General features: G+C 35.2%; 1 protein-coding gene across 2 annotated transcripts in view; it reads right to left on the bottom strand.

Annotated features, from left to right (window-relative positions):
* The window catches only part of LOC8271701 (DNA-directed RNA polymerase III subunit 1), a 24,459-nt gene extending 3,075 nt beyond the window's left edge, over window positions 1–21,384 (bottom strand). For both annotated transcript variants that reach the window (XM_048378082.1, XM_048378081.1), the window contains exons 1-24: window positions 20,986–21,384; window positions 20,730–20,859; window positions 20,467–20,619; window positions 20,072–20,246; window positions 18,788–18,975; window positions 18,587–18,696; window positions 18,390–18,492; window positions 17,897–18,109; window positions 17,663–17,811; window positions 17,447–17,588; window positions 17,219–17,359; window positions 15,088–15,276; window positions 14,252–14,468; window positions 11,977–12,070; window positions 10,553–10,787; window positions 10,014–10,205; window positions 8,805–8,903; window positions 8,321–8,524; window positions 7,944–8,243; window positions 6,035–6,182; window positions 5,778–5,929; window positions 5,234–5,389; window positions 5,043–5,156; window positions 4,835–4,932 (exon numbers count right to left, since the gene is read on the bottom strand). In XM_048378082.1, the coding sequence (XP_048234039.1) occupies window positions 4,835–4,932; window positions 5,043–5,156; window positions 5,234–5,389; window positions 5,778–5,929; window positions 6,035–6,182; window positions 7,944–8,243; window positions 8,321–8,524; window positions 8,805–8,903; window positions 10,014–10,205; window positions 10,553–10,787; window positions 11,977–12,070; window positions 14,252–14,468; window positions 15,088–15,276; window positions 17,219–17,359; window positions 17,447–17,588; window positions 17,663–17,811; window positions 17,897–18,109; window positions 18,390–18,492; window positions 18,587–18,696; window positions 18,788–18,975; window positions 20,072–20,246; window positions 20,467–20,619; window positions 20,730–20,859; window positions 20,986–21,065 (3,782 nt within the window). In that variant the 5' untranslated portion in view covers window positions 21,066–21,384. The remainder of the gene's footprint in view (window positions 1–4,834; window positions 4,933–5,042; window positions 5,157–5,233; window positions 5,390–5,777; window positions 5,930–6,034; window positions 6,183–7,943; window positions 8,244–8,320; window positions 8,525–8,804; window positions 8,904–10,013; window positions 10,206–10,552; window positions 10,788–11,976; window positions 12,071–14,251; window positions 14,469–15,087; window positions 15,277–17,218; window positions 17,360–17,446; window positions 17,589–17,662; window positions 17,812–17,896; window positions 18,110–18,389; window positions 18,493–18,586; window positions 18,697–18,787; window positions 18,976–20,071; window positions 20,247–20,466; window positions 20,620–20,729; window positions 20,860–20,985) is intronic.

The following is a 21,384-nucleotide window of genomic DNA, read 5'->3' as shown; positions in this document are numbered from 1 at the left end:
GAGAAGAAAAATAAGAAATCTGCTTAGATTACTGTTATTGACACTTCTCCACCTTCTGCTTCTCATGTCTCTCAAGTGTCTCCTCAACAAGGTAATTCTAGTCTGACATATGTTTCTACTGCTTCTAACATTTGGGTTATTGATTCAGGGGCTACTGACCATATGACTAGTAATTCCTCTATACTTGCCTCTCTAATGTCTTTACCTGTTAAGTCTGTACAGGTTGCTAATGGGACTTCTATGCCAATTACAGGAGTTGGGAATGTCCCAATTTCTCCTACATTCTCAATGTCATCTGTCTTACTTGCCCCTGATCTTTCTAATAGCCTTATTTCCATTAGTAAGATTACCAAAAGTCTTTATTGTTCTGCAATATTTGATTCTACTCATTGTGTCTTTCAGGACAAACGTACAAAGATGACAATTGGCAATGGTAAGGAAAGAGCAGGTCTTATTACTTAGAGGGGGCTACGGAATTTAAATCTAAACCTAGCCATGGTTTTCAAGTAGAGAGAGAGTCGTTTGATAGAAAGAAGATTCATTTATGACATTGTCATTTGAGGCATCACATCTTTTTCTTATTTAGAGTGTTTTATTTCCTAAATTGTTTCACAATGTTGCTATCTCTAGTCTAAGATGTGAACAATGCATTTATGCTAAAAACCATCGTGTTCCTTTCAAAACCAGTTTCAATAAGAGTTCTATTCCTTTTTCATGTGTTTATACTGATGTGTGGGGTCTTTTTTCTACTCCATCTGCCTCAGGCCATAAATACTGTATCTTTTATTGATGACTGCACTAGAGTGAGCTGGGTATATTTGATGAAATCTAAAAGTGATGTTATACAGGCGATTTCTCAATTTTACAACATGATGTCACACAGTTTCATACTCAGGTCCAAGTTTTTTATTCTGATAATGGTCGTGAGTTTGTAAATCAGTCTCTTACCAATTTCTTCCTAGAACATGGCATCCTACACCAAACAACTTGTGCCTACACACCACAACAAAATGGTGTAGCAGAGCGTAAGAATCATCATATCCTTAAGGTTGCTCGAGCTTTAAGCTTTACTATGCATATTCCTAAACGGTTTTGGGCTGAGGCTGTCATGACTGTTGTCTTTCTTATTAATCGAATGCCTGCTCGTATCATTAATTTTCAAACCACTTTAAGAATGTTATCACAATTTCACTCTATTCCTTCTGCTCTAAATATTTGTCCTAAGGTTTTTGGTTGTGTATGTTATGTTCATGTACACTTTATATATAAGGATAAGTTTGATCCACGTGCTCTTAAATGTGTTTTTCTTGATTACTCTAATTCTCAAAAAGGCTATAAATGTTTTCATCCTCCTATAGGTAAATATTATGTTTCCATGAATGTTCAATTTTGTGAACAAGTATCTTATTTTTCTAGGGATGTATCTATGATTACTCTTTAGGGGGAGATTAGTAGTAAGGAAGAGGAACGATTATGGTTAGAAGTGAAGAAGTTGTGGATGTCGAGTAAGGAGGAGAATTCAGCTATTATGGAGAATAAGGAATCTTTAGATAATACTTGTTCTGTTGAGTTTGAGTCTGAATTTAAGAAGAAAAATGATGAAAGACTAGCTAGGTTATTTCAAAACGATTATAGAAGAAGAAAACAGAATACCACTGTTATGCCTTCTCCTGACTCTAGTGCCCCTCTTGATGATACTACCATGCCATCGGATGACTTTTCTACTATTAACCCTGAGATATACGTTCCCTCTCCTACAACTTCAACTTTAGAGAAAGATTCTAGTCCAGTAACATTAGAAAATGCTATTTTGAATCCACAAGTTATAGATCACGATCATGATAGGAGATATCCCCTTCGTGAACATAGAGAATCTGATAGGTTGGGTTTTTCCAAGTCATCTTTTAATGTCACTTACCCTATTTCTGATTTTATCTCTTATCATCGTTTGTCTAAGGCTCATCTAGCTTTGGCTCTTCAGTTGTCTTCTGTGTCTATTCCTAGTCATTTTCAGGAAGCCCTTGGAGATCCTAAGTGGAAGGTTGCTATGGAAGAGGAAATGAAGGCTCTCCAAAAAAATTCTACTTGGGAGATGGTTGAGTTGCCACAGGAAAAGAAGACAGTAGGATGCAAGTGGGTGTTTATAATGAAATACAAGTCAGATGGGACAGTTGAAAGGTACAAGGCTAGACTGGTGGCCAAATGTTACACTCAAACCTATGGGATTGACTATCAAGAGACTTTTGCTCATGTGGCTAAGATGAACACCGTTCGAGTCATTCTATCTCTTGCAGTCAATCTAGACTGGCCATTACACCAGTTTGATGTAAAAAATGCTTTTCTCCATAGTGATTTGATAGAGGAGGTGTATATGGATCCTCCTCCAGGATTTACACTGGTTGGGGTAAGGTGTGCAAGCTGAAAAAGGCATTGTATGGGTTGAAACAATCGCCAAGGGCATGGTTTGGCAAGTTGAGCTACTCAATGAAGGAGCGCGGTTTTAAGCAAGCTTTGGCAGGTCATACTCTGTTTTATAAGAGGGAGCATGATGATATTACCTTGCTTATTGTTTATGTTGATGACATGATTGTTACAGATAGTAATGCTAGTGAGATAGAGAAACTTCAAAGCTACTTGGCCAAGGAGTTTGAGATGAAGGACTTGGGGGTTCTAAAATACTTCTTAAGTGTTGAAATATCTCGGTCCAAGCAAGGACTTTTTCTCTCCTAACGAAAGTATATTTTAGATCTCTTAGCTGATACTGGTAATTCTGCTTGTGAACCTGTAAATACTCCCATTGAGGTGAATCATGGTCTATCTATCTATCCTGATCAGGTTCCGACTAACAAGGAGAGATATCAGAGACTAGTGGGAAAGTTGATTTATCTAACCCACACTAGGCCTGATTTATCATACGCAGTTAGTGTTGTCAGTCAGTTTATACACAATCCAAGTGATCGACACATGAATGCAGTAAATCGTATTTTGGCTTATCTGAAGTCCTCTCCAGGTAAAGGTATTATGTTCTCCAAACATGGGCACTTGGATATTATGGGTTACACAGACTCTGACTTTGCTGGCTCTAAATTGGATAGAAAGTCTACTTCAGACTATGTGTCATTCGTTGGAGGTAATCTGGTGACTTGGAGTAAGAAACAGAATGTGGTGTCATTGTCTAGTGCAGAAGCCGAGTACCGAGCCCTTCATCATGCAACCACAGAGCTTGCTTGGTTAAAAATTCTCTTAAAAGAACTCGGATTTGGTCCAAAGAAACCTATGGTACTTTATTGTGATAACACTACAGCTATTGAGATAGCTAACAATCCGGTTCAACATGATCGAACTAAGCACATTGAACTTGACAGGAATTATATCAAGGATAACCTGGATTCTGGTATGATAGAGGTTCCTTACATCAAGAATGCAGGTCAGCTGGCCGACATGATGACTTACACTGTTACTAGTGGCTCATTTTATGCATCATTATCCAAGTTGGGCATGTGTGATATCTATGCACCAACTTGAGGGAGAGACTTAGCATATATAGCTGCATACTTATTTAGGAATTGTAGCTGTAATATTCTTCTATTTATTTCCTGTAATTATTCCTATATAGTTGACTACCTTAAATAGATCTAGGTATCTTGTATAAATACTTTGAGATATATAGAATAAACATAAGAGTATTTTTCAGTCAATTATTATTTCAATTTACCATCAAGAGAACAACCTCAATTAAGAGTGGAAAACCAAATTTATTCTCACAAATAATAACTAAGAAAGCAAGCACCTGTCTTTGGGTTGACTTCAGCTACGGTCACTCAGTTTAGAACTTAATTTCATACCCATTACAAAACTTCAATTTGTTGCAAGAAGCATATAAACCTACCTTTTGTTTCAATAAGGTCAATGGTGGTATGTTCCAGTCAATCAATAACTGTGAGTTTCTTCTTCTCATCAAAACATAACATTGAAAATGGATTGGTAGCACGGTTTTTAAATGATGGTACGCAGGAGAGTATTGACATTGAAAATGCTGGAACAGAATAAATAATCTTGCTTACCAAACAGCCACTTACTAGCATGAACTTTTAAAAAGTATTAGCAAAATAAATAAAACTTGCTTAAAGTAGTTATATAATAATATAAGATGAAAATTGAAAAAATGGAAAATAGAAGTGGCTAAAGACCCTTCAGATTGGGGAAGTTAAAAAGAAAAAGAAACCTGAATTGTTACGAAATCTCAATAACATTTTGGTGAATTACATAAAGGGTGCCCAAAATCCTATGAAGCATAAAGTGTCTTAGTCGCTCCAGACACCAACTTAACTTCCACATTGGATGTATGTCCAGTCTATATAAACTTTTTCTGAACCATGCAATGATCATCTTCAAAAGAAAAAAGGATTCGACACAAATTATTTTTCATAAATGCAAATATCAGTACTATGGAAGTTGATGCTTCTACCACTCCAGCAGGCATTTAAAGGGAAGATGGAGAATACATTTATGCATACAAATTTATGGGGTTAATCAGATGAGTAAACTATTAGAACTGCTTTCTACTTTTTCCTGTTTATATTTTAGACTGCTTTCAAGCCTTCCTGGTTTAGTTCGATATCCTAACTGTAAAAATGACTTAAAATCTCCACTGGTTGGGAAATAGGGACCTTAAAGTGTATTGGAAATAGAAACCCAGAAAGCCAGGACAAAATGCAACTCATCTAAATTGCAGAATAGACACGAACACAAGGGACAATGGTTTCCCAAGTAAAAGAATAATTCAACAGATCATTGAATGTGTGAAAGTAACATGTAATTATAGAAAACTAACCCTTCTACCAACATGTTGTATGTTGGGAGCTCTTGATCATTTGCTTTACCATCATGCTTTTTCTGGGCTATGACAGCACGTTCAACAGTTTTTATGCCCTGTCATGCAAAGACATGATGATTAAAAGTCCCTCTCCATCAAAGTTAACAAAGAGAGGAAATAAAGCATAATCTCATAGTAACTTCAAAAAAATTCTGAAAAACCTCACCTGAACTATGATTGATGGCAACAAATTTTTAAGATTATGGAGCTCAAAATGAACCCTCTCCCTGTCACCCAGAGGAATAACTTCCAACTTTCTAGTATCCAGAACTTTGATATGCTGCATGTTAACATGGCCAGGAAGTGTTTAATGTATAACTCTAAAATTGCTAAAATTGACTGATGAGAATTTCTTACCTGTGGCTTTAGTTTAATTCTTGGAGTTCGTAAAATTGCTTCCTTCACAATGTTAGCATCAAGAGATAATTGTGCATTTTGAATTGTTTTCATGTCAAGTGTGATCACTACAGATGCTGATCTCGAAGTCATTACAATTTTGATACTCTTAGCAACCTGCAATATAAACATGAAAATCAGATATAGAAGATAGATTTCAGCTTAATGGATGAAAAGAAAAAAAGAAACACTTCTAGTTACAGAGCAGAGGAACTGAAAGATATAAATTGATGTATGAAAGACTTCAAGCTAATCGAGGATATAAAATTGTGCAAGACAACCCTGGAACTCGCGGAAGATTCAGAAAAATGAAAGATACACAAAATCTAGTAAATGAAACCAAGAAAAAACTATAAAATGCTGAAATTTAGGGATGAGACGAGCATTTCAAATTTATGAAACAAGAACCTCTGTGCAAGTCAAGAATGAGTTCATATGTTCTCGGTAGGAGTAGAACCAACTGCCAAGCTAGCTATTAAATTCTTCCAATGAAATAATGGCATACCTGGCCCAGAACAGTTTTTTGGATCCGACCTTTTGCTATTCGAGCAGCAGTCACATTAGTATTCTGCTCAAGCTCTGCAGTAATGATAGGTGTACTAATCTTCTTAGCCCCATTTATTATTTCTTTGATGCGAGGAACTCCTTGTGTTATATCTAATACAGTGCTAAGGAATCAAACCAGAAACCCACTTATAGCCAAAAATTAAAAATAGTTTAAAAACAGCATCAATTATCAGTAAATTAAATCAGTAAGGATACTCATGCTTGCAACTCCAGCAAAGTGAAAGGTCTTCAATGTCATCTGCGTCCCTGGCTCCCCTATACTTTGAGCTCCAATTGCACCAATGGCAGTTCCAGGTTCAACTCTTTTCCAAAGATAACGATTGATGCATGTTTTTACAAAAACCTATCATGTGATTACAAATTACATTTATAGATTTATATTTGCTAAAACTTCAAAACAAATGCCCAGGTCTACATGGAAAAGCATAAAGAGATTGCAATAAAGGACTAATAATGCCAAATCTAGTTGCGAAAAACAGAAGGTAGGCTCTGATCCACATCTCAGAGATCTATGGGGAACTTTTATTATAAGAGCAAATAAAAGGATTCGACAAACAGCTCAAAATAATCTATGATCGCAAGAGGCACAAAGAGAAAAGAACAGCAGCATCCTTAAGCATACGTCAACATAAACATGTATGATTTCAACAGCTAACTCCAAATAATACCCTCAAGTTACATAGGCCCCAAGAAGGATTACCCCATGTCATTGAGAGTGAAGGCATATCAAAAGAATAAAAGAGACGACAGATAATGTAGGATAGCAACATACTACGACCCTAAGGTATGTGCACAGAAGCTTCACCCAAAATTGCAGGTTCTGCGTTATTGTCACATGTTCCGTTATAGCACTTGTTAAGTTATAATAATGTTCTAGAATCATTTGACAGCATTGTTGTTTCTCTAAATAATTTGAGTTGGAAAAGGAATAAGCACGTGCAGATGCAACTCTCCCATGACTTCACTCACCTCCAAAAAACTTGAAATTGTCAACTTTGTTCTCTTTTGCTTGATCATTTATTGTTTCCCACATGTTTCATGCTCAACAAGGACAACATCAATGTTTCAGCAATATGTGACAATATACACAATCCACTAGCAAGAAAAGTTCATCAGGCTCCCATTCAATCACTGGACACCCAGTGACCAATTTGCAATAAGCACAATGCCTAGCATGCAATCCACCATCCTTCTTGATCATTCTAGCCAATGCACGTTTCTTAGCTAATGGATTATCTGGTGAATGAGCTAGGAATACACTTCGGTAGGGTCATTAATCAAAACTTACAAAAAAAAGAAATTTGAAAGTCGCCACAAGGAAATAACTAATTAAATATATTAAAAATAATACCCTCAAACTTTTTAATTGCAATTGAAATATGGGACATGTTAATAAACTATGAATAGAGAACAATAACCATTTAAAGGATTAAGAACAAAGAATTATAGATTGGGTCCAAATATGACCTATTGTAATTGCCCAAATTCAACCTTGGAACTCAAAATGTGGTTAAGTTTTTATTAAAGAATATTTTCAAATTCTCAACCGGTGTTTACATTTGAGAGAAGTTAGCTACTCACTTCCTAATATAATAGTTGGGATTTCAGACAAGATAAAGCCTAACTCCAAAATTCATGAATAAGGCTATAAAATGTCCAAATATGAAACTCTTTTACCCACGTTGGATGGCATGATAAAATTAGCACCAATGCACTAGCTATTGTCAAATCATTCAATTCCCAACCCACTTCTTGTGTTATTTATTTAATAGAAGTTCTTAGGGATTTTCATGTAATTGTTGTTAACAAGTATTTTCAGCCAAGCAGAATGGGGTTAATTGACCCCACTTCAATATATGTACCTCCCCCTTGGTTTTAACCCGTTGACTAAAAAGGGAAATGCATCTGAATCCATATCCACTCTCTGCAATTAAGTTATTGCTCTTCAGCTCATGCTACCTTGATGGTGCTATAAAAGTAACATACTAGTCTACTACTAGGAAAAAAGTCCATATGCACCAAGTAAAGTCATTAGTAAAGTAATAGTAGAGAAGATTGAAGTGCTAATAATACAAAGAAATAGCATGAAATAGCAAGCACTGACCTCTATCTGTCTTTCAGAAACACCAAATATTTTGTGAGCCAGTCTTTCTATGATCTTAGAATTTCCTCTTATCCCTCCAGTTTGTATATTCTCAGAGGTTGGGTCCTCAACACCATCGGCCAATTTCATCATGCTTTCCAATCTCTTGGCATGACTTCCGAGAAAGGAAGTCAGACTTTTTTTAAAGGCTTCAGAACAAATTCCACCAAGAGCCATATCATGCTTTAGTAGCAAATTTTCCACCACGTCAGAAATATCCAAAGGAGATAGGTAATCCTCTTCTCTAACAGGACAAGTGGCCTGCAAGTAAACATTCAACATTAATTTCAACTTTTCCAAACAGTTATGAGAAGTTCCAAATAATAACAATGGCGAACCTTCACTTTTGAGAACAACCGGTCAAGATTCAATGGAACTCCACCCTTCCCTTCCATACTTGCAGGATCCAAGCCATCATCTCCATAAAGAAATTGAACTATGCATCCACTAGCATTCCGTACTGTATTATCATATTGGATAGATAAGTCTTCCAATCCTTTTATAAGTCTACGAGACATGTATCCAGTGTCAGCTGTTTTGACCTGCAGCAATAATAATTAAAGAATCTGTTCAGAGTCTTAGGATAAGCTCCACCACTTATCCACAGAATACAATTTCCACGTAGCGAATGTTTCGTCCTCAGGAAGAACATTATTGGATATGTCGAGAGAGAGGGAGAGAGAGAGCATCACTTAAAACAATGCTGTATGCATATAGTCTATAAAAAAATTGTAACCAGGTTATGCCAATAGGAGATGAACTTGCAAACATGGTGTCAAATCTAGATGGATAACTTAAAAGAATATGAAAGATAATGCATACCGCAGTGTCCACAAGACCTTCTCTCCCAGCCATTGTATGGAAGAAAAATTCAGTTGCCATCAAACCACTATAGAATGAATTAGCAACAAAGCCTTTAGCCTGCACAGAAAAGTACAAAATCTCATTCAACACTTCAACAGTTCAGGTTTAGTTATTTAACAAGCTCTGTACAGTTTAGCCAAATGTTATGGAATAGATTAGGTATTCTTTTCATAGTCAAGCAATGTTTCAAAAGAAATGCCAAGTTAAAATGCTAAGAATTTCCAGGAAAAATAATATATAAGACTTTTGTTAGCTCTGTTATTTTTAGCTTAATAATTATACTTAATAGACAGCAGGGAAACCAAAGATAATATTCAAAATTATCAATTTTCTCTATCCATTTCTTTGTATGCAAATGAAAATAGATGCATATTCCGTTGGTAAGATTGATGGGGCTCCAAACAAATAAACTTGAATACTCTGTCTCGGGACCTGAGCTAAGGACCCTCCATGGTCTTAACTCCTTCACAGAAAGGTCTTCAAATAAAATATATAACCCCCTTCATGAAGACAAAGGTGGGGTAGTAAATAAAATCAGAAATATCATAAGCAATCCATGTGAAGTTCCAACTCAGCATGTCCAATCAAAATTCAAGAGTGATTTTTGAACATAAACTATCACAATGAAACTAAAACAGAGCTAAAAGGCAACCTCTTCTAAAGGCTACTATAGTAGTGTGGCAATCTATGTAATTTTTGTTGCCTAAACAACTAGTTAGTTTTGTTCATGCAGATTATTCAGAAAGTCATCAAATTACTTCCTATTGGCCCTAGTATTAGGCCACCTTTTCCAAATTGAACAATATAGAGCAGCGTTGCTATTAACTATTTCAAAAAATTAGCAAAATGGCTCAAATATTGATACCCTCAGCATAAGCTATGATTTTTCTACTCATAATGGGCATTTTAATTGCAGACACATAAATCTGAAAACAACTAAATTAAAAACCCCCCTGAAGTTCAGATACTTTGATCCTTGATGTTTCAAATAGTTTACTCACATGCTATTATGGATGAAAATTGTATACTTCGAGGGATTACAATGTTCTCTAACATGAAAAACTAGGGACTAAAGTGCAATTAAATTTAACATTTCAAGGATTAAAGAGTAGCCTATTGTCAAATGCTAGGGACTAAGGCATAGCTGAAAGGTGAGATTGAACTTACCGCAGGAGTTTTTGATTTTCTGGGGAAGTGAGGAAGGCTTCGATCTATGAATCCATCTGGAGCACGGCGACCCCCAACTGATTGCTGACCAACACAAGCAACCATCTGGCTGATATTGATAACAGATCCTTTAGATCCACACTGTGACATGATCAATGGACTGTTTCTCCAATGCAATTCTTTCATGCATACCTTCAAGGGGGAAGAAAATTCAAAATATAACAAAATTATGTTGGCATTTACGAACAACCTCCACAACACAACAAAAGGTAACTTGATGATTTCAATCAGAAAGAAATTGACTTCAAGGAAGAAAAACCAATGTGATAATTCAGTAATGACTGACGAACTTCAAAAGTAGAAGCCAGTCTATCACAATAGCAGCAATGACATAAACTGGAAAACCAACTTTATCAATCAGTTTGGTTTCACTGTCCAGAAATTCACTTGTTAACCAACTGAACCAAAATATTTTACCTTTATGAGATATATTATGAAGCACATGCATATAAAAGTGAAATTAAGGGCTGGATACTCACATCACCAGCTTCTTCTCGAAGCTTATTTAATTTCTCAGTTATTTCAGATTCCAGTGTTTGAGTGGCATCACAACCAGGCTTAAGCAAAAGCTTTCCTTCATTATATTGTTCAATTAGTTTATCACATTGTTGATAACCATTAGAAATTGTCTTCCCTTTTCCATCAATCAATTTCTTTCCTGGCTGGACATCATCAATCCCAATTGAGAAGCCATGATTTCCTATCCATCGAGCACTGTAATCAAGCAAAGACAATGGAATAACAGTAAACCAAACAAATCCCAGAAAACCACAATATGGGCTTGGGAAACTTGCGACACTGCAGATAACTTCTTTTTGTTTCTGAGAATCTAAAATTACAGCCAAAACAACAAGGCTGTCATACATATATAGATATGATTACACCATGGATAGCATTTTCAAGAGAAAGAAATTGAGCAGTGTAATGTTCAAGATCAACTCAAGGATAAAGAATTGGAAGTTGCATAATTAATAGCATGAAGAAAGTAACACTTTTTGTGCTGAGAAAATAATGATCATTAGTAATTTACCAAGGATTATCTTCTACCCATTTTGTTCTTTCAGTAAGTACGAAGAATTGTTGAATCAGAAGTGGTATTGAAGGACTATTAAATCCTAACCTCCACTTTAGAGGAATATCAGAAGATCCAAACTTTGATAAATGACAAAATGCATCGGTATATATAGAAATCAAATCCTACATTCTGCTTCTCAGTTTTCACAATCGTGAAACAGTGAAAACTCTACAAGTAGGCTCATTATTACTTTAGCATCTGACGTTTAAATACCAATTTAACATAAAAGTTAAAAATGACGGCTCCAATTCAAGAAACTTCAATGAGTTCCTAAAATTCTTGCGAATGTTTACTTGAGTTTTCTTGTTACCTTTTTCTCCCGTACACATATTTTTTCTTAAGTTTGATCTTCATCACCTTTTCTATGCAAACATTAATTTCTTCCCTGCATTTTCTTTTCTAACCTTAGAAAACCTTCGTATCAAGAGTTGCAGCAACTAATTTAGTCTTAATTCCATAACCAAGTTTCTATCAAATCAGTCTTTATTGTTGTAACCCATATCACTTTTCAATAGTACTCAAACTCCAAACAACCAACTCCATTTTTGTTAATCCAATCCAAACCAGCAAATTCCTAGCCTTCAATTCTGTATGTAGGCAGATTCCTTGAAACTTTCCCATGACAAAAAGATGAAGTTAATTGTAAAAGTTCAAGCCCTGATTTGAAGAAAGCTAAAAAGAATCTAAGAAAAATTTCCATACAGGAATTTAGATTCCAAGGTAAAACAAGAAAATACAAATTCTAATATCTACCTCAAAATCAAATTCAATTGCACCTCAACCAAAACAATTAGGAAGAATTTTCTAATCAGAGGACTAGACACTTGCCTTAATTTAGCTAGCCGATTCATGCAAGTGGCAGCAGCATGTGGATTGTAGTCTCTGAGAAGAATAGAGTAAAGTCCATCCTTGTTGCCATTTCCTGGAATAATATTTCTTAATATAAGAACAGAGCAATCTCTAATATAATGCATCTATCAACTGCATTTATGGAGGGGGGATAAAAGGTTGAAGTGTCCAGATGAATAATGACCTTAGACCAAGCAACTCTAAAATAGAGCACATTAACAAAACCACGCTCTCGGTGAATAATAGTATAGATGTTACAGAACTAGCATCATTCAGCAATTCGGCCAACATTGTTCCATTAAAGCGCAAGAAACCTTGTGTTACACAAAGTTCAGCAAAGAAACTTTTCGATGCAGTTAGAGAATTGCAAGGTTAGGAATTAGTTTGATTTAATTTTTTGTCATGACATTCATGTTTTTTCTTGTACTTGTCTATTTAGGAAGTTCAGGAATAAATATTATTTAGAGTTCTATTCTCATTAGGAACTAATGAGAATAAAGCTATTTTATTATTATCTTATTTAGTATCAGGTTAGTAGTGTTCTAGTTAGTACAGTACAGAGTTTTCCTAGATAAGAATTTTCAATCCTAATAGTATTAGGATTAATTTAATGGTTCCATAAAAACCATATACCCTAGCTATTTTACTAACTCATGTTATGATTTCAATGATTAAGAAAATTAGTTGTGTTTCTTTTAAGCTTTGTGCTTTTCCCCCAGTTGTGAGTTTGGGTTTGAGTTTGTGTGTGTGGTTTCTTAGTAGTTCTTCATCAATTTGGTATTGAAGTAGGTATGACAAAGATTTCTAATCTCTTCCTCAGCTGTGTAGGACTCTGTTTTTCAGATAAGAAAAAAAATGATTCCACTATGTCTGCTGAAATTCAAAGACTAGAAGATGATATCTACGACTAAAGAGTACAGTTAGATGAGTTATATTATCTTAGGAGTCCATATTGTGGTGTGATGAAATATCTTCATTCTTCACTACATGAGTATTTGACAATCAAACATTTTACGAAATAAATTAAAATGACTTAACAGTATAGAGAACGTGCTATCAACAAGTTTCTTATGTTAAGCAATTATGTGATTCTTATTATAGGTATTATGATGCCTACTCAGATATTCCATTATCTTGCAAGGGAGAACAACTCGTTAAGCCTGCCTAGAATCAAAGTGATAAATTCACAGAGGAAACTTTAGTAGAGATGATAGTAATGATACGAGATTATTAGAAGTGTCTGATTATGAAGTCCAGAATTATGAGTTTGAGCTATAAAAATGTGAAGAACATACTTGGAGAAAGATGAACTAGAGAACATGGAGAAGATAAACAACATTCCACATCCTACTAACTTCTTATTTATGATGAATTCAAGAGCAACAAGTCAACCTTGTAACCTATTATTGATTTCATATATGTCGATAAACTTGGTCATGTAAAGAAAGCAATGAAGTCTAAGTTTTGATTTTATTGTTGCCATCCAAGAAGATAAAGCTGAATTTTTCCACCTCTAATTATTCATTCTTTAGCACTATAAAAAAATTGAGGTTGAGTTATGTTTAACCAGAGCAGAATGATGCAATTAGAGAATTACAAGTTTAGGGTTTATTTTTTATTTAATTCATTAGGGAGTTTAAGATTTAGCATTATCTAAGAGTTTCACCTCTCATTAGGAATATTTAAAAGCTACTTTTTTATTTAGTACTGGGTTAGTAGTATCCTAGTCAGTATTGGTATAAAGTTTTCTTAGCTTACAATTTTCAAACTTAAAAGTGTTAGGATTATTTTTAGGGTTCTAGATAAACCCTTATCTGTTAGCTATTTCATTAGGTTAGGCTATGATTAAAAAAATTAAGCTTGCTTTTCTTTAATCTTTGTGTTTTTCCAATAGCTATGTGATTGAATTTGTGTCCGTGTGTATGGCCCCTTAGCGGTTTGATATCACTTTTCCTATAATTTTTTGGCCAAGAACATCGTATCTGAAAACAACATCTTAAGTGGCAAAAAGGAAATGAGAAACCACTCAATTTTACATGTGAGTCTTAGGACGGTTTAGCATATAAGTACTAACTGCAGAATAATATATACTTTTAAGTCAGAATAACATATGTTGATGAGGAGCATAAAAGAAAACCAACATCCATTCAGTATTCTATGAGAATTATTCACAAGAAAATAGTATAAAACAACATTGCACTATCATACAAGTGCATACATCTTCTTGATACTTTAAATGTACAAGAAAGCTCACCTAGAGTAGCCTTCCCCAGTTGTCCAGATATTAGCTCACTGTTCCGGATATAAACAAAACCATCATTAGGACACATTGTTTCTTTTTCTCTCTTATCTCCTTTCTTAGGCTTGGAGTAAATTTTCTCCCTAACAATAAGATTTACGTAGACTCTCACATTTGCATTTGGACGAAGTAGAACACTGAATAATTGTTTACCAGTCCAAAGTTCTATCGGCTGCACAAAAATAACTTCATAATAATCAGATACTAAGGAAATGATAGACAATCAGGAACATAAACCAAAAATGGTCAAGTCCATCTCATTCCAATACTTCAACAAAAATACTATATTGTTCAGTCCAATCTCTAAACATAATAAATGAGTTGGACACATACTTTCCCAATGACAGAATGATCGACATCAACTTAATCTAACTCAAATTCATGTGCAACCTGTGACTCATAAAGTGTGTATTTTTCTGCAAATAGGAAGTTCTTCTAGCAAGGAATATGCATAGTATGATTTTGCACTAAGCTACTCAATTTAACTGAGTCTGCATTGAATCCTTTTGTGGTCATAACACTTGGATTTTATAACATCAATTGCTAGTATAAAATTATATTTAATCCTTAACAACTTCCGTCATTAAGAGAATAATTCAAAAACTAAGACTAGATGGATAGGAAGGAAATCTCACTTTTAGGTTGGCCATCGATTAAAAAAAAAAAGAATATATCACGAAATAAACAGAAATGTGGACAAGTTCATATCATGAAATAAAATAGAAATGTGGACAAGTTCATATCATGAAATAAAACAGAAATGTGGACAAGTTCAATATGTATTAGCTGACCTTAAGTATTGCAGGTGTTGGCAAATCAATAAGATCCATGCCATCATTCATATAAGAACACATAAGTGAGAAAGCCGCACGGTCATAAAAAGTGTCCCTCCTTGTAATTAAAAAGGATGATGTTAGAAAATCTTGTGTGGAAGCAACCAAGATCTCTCCATTTTTTGGTGTGCATAAATTGTTTTGAACCTGAGGCAAACACACAAAATTCTCGTAAAACAACAATTGATAGCTCACAAGAAAGGCAATAATAGCTTATACAAGTTGATGAAGTAGTCAACAATCACTAGCCCAATCCATTATAGATCAGTAGATTTGAGAATCAATCCGTAATGACCCGGAGCAACCAGCTCATGCAATAATATCCATACCAAGTAAGAGCAACTTCAAGTAAGCTACTACCTAGACTAACCTACATGTCAGACCTAAAGTATTGTGTCAACATCCTCACCAAACTTGATTTAATGCAAGCATGAGATAAGCCACAAAAGGACAACTGACACGATAGAAAGAATAAACAGCTACATCTGTCATGACTGACACCACCAATCATAGCCGTTTTCCAAGTTAAAGTCACATATCGGAACCTTAGGCAAGCACCCCTAGCTACCCACTAAGGAAACAGGTATATATGCATAGTTTCTCTAAGGAATATCCTAATCTCTCTTCTTCAGCCTCAACCTTTCTATTCTCTTTATCACCCATCATCAAGGAGCTGACTTGACCTCTGGATTGCATTGCAAAGCCACTATCCGTGCCATTCTAAAGCAGGTATATCCAAGGAATGCTTACAAATAATAACTACCACCATCTAGTTATTATTTATAACTTTGGCCACTAAGTGCAAGGGATTCAGCAGTGAAACACCTAAAAATTATAGTAAATTTTGCATGAAAGTACATGACGTCAAAAGGTGCATGAACCACTATGCCACTTTGTATCAGTGGGATAATCATGCACCTACTCTGGATGCCACTGATCAAAGGTTCAGGTTGTGCACTATCATGCCACAAAGTACAACTAAAATCAATCAATCACCAAATGGGTCAAAAGTTATTTGTGATGGAAGACAACGTAATCATGGAAACAAGAGCTTGAAAGAGAAATCTTATCAATTAAGCCTTAAATAGATTGCAATGGCTACTGCGTTCGTCTACTATTAGACTTTCTATTGCTCATTCAATTCTAAATCAATTAGGCTCACATGATAACTTCCTTTCTTAAGACAAGGATACCTTATAAATTGAACCAAAATTCCTCACCTAGGGAAGTGACAATGTGTCAGTGTACCTTCTAACATGTTATAGATCATGAAAACACCAGCCATAATATGTTTTGCTACTCCCTTTGGAAATTTTGCCAATTTCAAGAATGAAGTAATTACTGGAATCTGGAAATTAGGAAGCTAAAAGAACGTTTAATAAATACAAGTTTGTTGCATGCTAAGATCAAAATGGCCAACTTTAGACTTTCACTTTTACTGATATGAGATCGGTACTTTGGTCAATGCTGGTCCTTATGAGTGACTGTTATAATAGCTATAACCAGTATAATTGGATGTACAAGCAATGAGCGGAACTCAGTTTTCAAAGAGCTTGCACTTTATAATTAGAATGAACATTCAGCCACATTGCCGCAGCTAGTGCTGCCTTGTTGCTCTAGTTGATTGGTCAGGATGTACTTTCGTAGAAATGTTTTTAAAATTTTTCAACTTCATAACTTCCATGTTGCATAAATTAAGAACACGATAAGAATCGTATATCATAGACAATGGAATGTCTAACTCGTCCATACATTGAAACTGATTAACATTTTGCAGATAATAAGAAACCCGGTTTCATATTTTAAGGGAGCAATGTAGTTAAAAAATGCTTATATTTCAAAAGGAGGTCAGTAGCACAGGTGATCATTGAATCATATGTTTGGAAATGAGTCTATTTCATGCGAAGTTGCAAGTCTATTAGTATCATCAAGAGTGATTAGAGGTTTCATAAATGGTATTATCACACTGGTTCAGAATAAAATTGAAACATTAGCAGACGTAGGTTAAAAGCAAAACATAAACTAGGATCCTGAACATGATAGGTTTCCAAGGATGGGACTAATGACAGTAAGATCAAAAAGTACTTACCCCCATCAGCAAAAGTGCCTCTGTTCGAGCCTCTTCTGTTTGTGGGACATGCATATTCATCTCATCACCATCAAAATCAGCATTATATGGGTTGCAAACAGATTCATTAAATCTCAATGTTCTCCAAGGCATGATTCTTGCCTGCACGGACAAAAATAAAAATTCAGTTTAATAGCAGAAGAATAACATGTGATAAAATATACTGCACTGGAATCATTTCTTAATCACCCTATGGCACATGATAGACATTCGATGCAAGCTTGGTTGTCTGTTAAAAAGAACAACATCTCCATCTTCTAAATGACGATCAACTATACAACCAAATGTCAATTCCTCAGCAATGGTTTTTCTGTAACTACCTATCAAACGCCTGCAGCACAAACTAATGAGTTCCAGATAAAAAGAAGTATTTATCCATATGCAGACAAGGGTAAGAGTACAAACTTTGAAGAACCGTCAGGATATCTGACCGTACTTGCGCCAGGGTATTTCTGAGGGCCGTTACTGACAAGCTGCCTCAACTTCTCAATATTGTGATGGGAAACACGTTCAGGATAAGATAAAATCCGAGCCATATGGATAGGAATTGCCACCTGAAGTCATAGATCATAACAGCTCAGATAAGCAAATCGCTTATATAAACAGCTCCAGTAGTCTTTCAAGTTTTGCTACAAGGACCTCAGTAATTTTAAGATTAGGGTCTGGTGATATAACAGTTCTGCCAGTAAATTCAACACGCTTCCCTGATAAGTTCCCACGAAAACGTCCCTGCTTTCCTTTGAGGCGCTGTACAAAACCACTCAATGGCTTGCCAACTTCCACGTTATTTGGAACACGAACATCACTATTCATATAGAGTGCAACTGCAGCTTGAAGACCATCCCAAGAATCCTAAACCAAAATCTTCAACATAAGTACTATGCAATAATACCTTGTAACCAAATATGTCGGCAATAATTGTACAAAAATATTTTTGAATTGAAATCGCTTGGCATATATACATATAGATGGAAACACATGAAAAGAATGCCAATTTGAAGAGGATTGAATTATGATTTACCAAAAATTCAAAGACAAGTCAACATCTAAGAGCAAATAGCTAAAAGAATCAATTTCTACCATTGAGTTATAGTATCAAACATCCAACACTTCCCAAAAAGTTCAATTTTACCAGATATTTGTTCACACTCATTCTTCCTTCTAGTAACTCCATGCGAAGGCTAGCATTTGCCTGAATAATTTGTTTTAATCTCTCTGTGATGTCATTTTCATTACTGCAATAGAATCAGAAGAGTGTTGACACATCATATATCATCATGCTACCACAAGTGCATCTTAATAAAAATATTGAAAATATATTGAGGAAACCTCTGTAATCCATCTGTGAAAACAGAAGGTCGAATTGATATAGGCGGCACGGCAATGTTTGTTATGATGAGTTTCTCAGGTCTATCATACAGACCAAGCACTTCGCAGTCCTGTAATACAACAAAACGGTGTTGTGACTTGGTAAGAATAAAATATGAGTAACCACAAGACTTAATCAAATCCAAATTGGCAGAACAGTACCTCCTCTGGAATTCTTTTAAAAAGAGAGAGAACTTTGACAGGGGTAAGAATATAAGTAGCCAGACTAATGGGTGCTCTAGACTCTTTAGTATGTGCAATTGCTGATCTGCATTCTTCCAAATAGCCATCAACTAATTTTGCCCGATCATGAATAATGCTTAGAACAGAACCAGCCTTCTTGACCATCCCTGAAAACCACGATATCAAACAAATCGGTAGTTCATGTCAGAAAGCAGTAATTCCCTTGGAAATTCATTGATTTAACTAATGTGGAAATCAAGCTCGCAAACATTCCCCCTCAATGGTCATGATGTATCTATTGTTTCTTGCAGAATTTCCAAATGTCAAAATTTTGTACCTAAGGATATTTAAAAGCCTCTATGCCAATTCTAAATCTGATTCCTTTGCTGCCAGAAACTCCCAGCAACAGTTAGAGGCAGCTTATCAAACATACCCTGAATCATGATCTCAGCAACAGTCCTAGGAAACCTTTTCAAGCCTACTTTTTCAACAAAGAGCAAGCCTTTCACCTGAACTACACAGTCCTGAAGCCTATATTCTCACATATAAGCCATCATAAGCCACACATAAGCGAATTCTTTTAGCATTTCCATAACCAGAAAGAGATTAATGCTATTATGCAATTTTAATGGCTTACATACAACATTAGAAAGAATTGACAATAAGAAAAATTCAAACTCAAAAAGAAAAGTTGGAATATGCCATGATAGACAGTAAAGTATGATATATGAATAATGAAGGGAAAAGGCACCCATAACCGGCTTAACCCTCTAAGTTTAGTTTGTTTGTTTTTCAGCATTTGAAATGGCAGGGTAATGACCTGAAACTGCAAGAGTTATTCTTAAAATTTGATCTCGAAGGATTTCACAAACAGACACAACCATGCATCTATGCACACATGAGACCTATTTATTTCTAGGAAAAATGATGAGACCATCTTCACACTGCATTCTACATCCAAAGAGAAAAATATAAGAATCTAACTGCTGCTTCAGTCAATATAGATAATAATAATAAAAAAGTATGAAATAGGCAGAGGCTCATTATTCGTATTAGGATGATACTGAAGATTGCACTCAACCTTATTTCTAGTTCCTTAAACATGATATGAATTGGAAAGAAAAATTATAAGAACTGGATATCATAAAGTATCTTAGAAACATCCGTCTCCACACAGTAGTTGATGAGGCACAGCAGACAACAAGTTTATTATATTTTTCCGGTAAAAATTAATATATCTAGACATGAAAGCAGAAGCAATACCATTCATATCTCCACATCTCGTGCACTTCACAGCTTTATTGCTTGTCATGCTACTGCACTTTTTCACAATCTTCTTCACCAACTCACTCTTCCTCAGATGCTCTATCCTGGGATTTCTCATCTTTTTCAAGTCAGCTTTACATAATTTCTCATCGTAAAGTATACGAGAACAGGACTGCAAAAGATACTAGAGGCACTAAGGACCATATAAACCATTACACAAAACGACAACCACAAACTATTGTCTTTGACAAGGCTATGATTTCTCTAATGTCAATTATGAACAAAATGCATTTCCATTCCTTATGATGGACTGAGGCTCAAACAAAAATAGATTTGATTAAATAAACGGGTCACTTTAGCATATAAAATAAACTGTTGTTAAAATACATTACCTTGCAAATACACTTCAAAATATCCAAAATGTTACTCATATATCCAACATTAAACACTGGCAAAACAAGATTCAAGTATCCAAAATGTCCAGGACACTCATGAAAGTCCGCGCCGCAAGTTTCACAGGCACTACTCTGTTTAGTTGCAGGACCCTGAAACCAAAACCCACAAAAGGAAAACCTTATTCAACATTGATTAAAAGAGAATGTTCATTTACACAAACACAGAAGCAAAGGAACAAGCGTCCGGATGATAAACATACCAAGCGGGGATCCAATAAACCGGCTTGAATAGGTTTACGAGTGGAATCATAATAAGAACCTAAATGAACTTGGCATTCTGCTGCTTTTAAAATCTCTGCTCCTGACATCATTGTAAATTGCATACTTTTGCTGTTTATACATAATTTTTTAAAAGAATAAAAATCATTAGAAACATAATCCAATAAATAATATCACAATTGAAATAAACGCAAAAAAAAAAAAAAAAATTGAATTGAATTTAACTAACTAACTAACATTCTGCGAGGTCCCGCATCTTCAATGTAAGGCTGCTTAGTATAGACTATGTCTTGCTGTTTTTGCTGTGTTTTTCGCATTTTTTTTATCAATCACTGCTGATGGTGATGAAGAGAATTACTGCTGATAATAATGATGAAGAGAATTAGGAGCTGTATAAAAAAAAAAAAAAAAAAAGAAAGAACAATGTTTTAAAAAGGGTTTAAGGTTTTTTTCTGTGACTGGCGCGAGGGGTTTAGGAGATGGTGAAAGTGACAGACAGAAGGCCTCTGTTTTGCGGATTATTGGCGAAAATAGAAGAAAATAAAAACGCGAAAATAGAAGAAAATAAAAACCCCAACGTATTTTCGAACCCTACACCTACAATAGGTGGAGCTAACAGTCGGCCACTAAGCCACA

This window comes from Ricinus communis, chromosome 8 (genome assembly GCF_019578655.1).
Source record: "Ricinus communis isolate WT05 ecotype wild-type chromosome 8, ASM1957865v1, whole genome shotgun sequence".
Lineage (NCBI taxonomy): Eukaryota > Viridiplantae > Streptophyta > Magnoliopsida > Malpighiales > Euphorbiaceae > Ricinus > Ricinus communis.
This window is presented reverse-complemented; position numbering and strand designations above follow the sequence as displayed.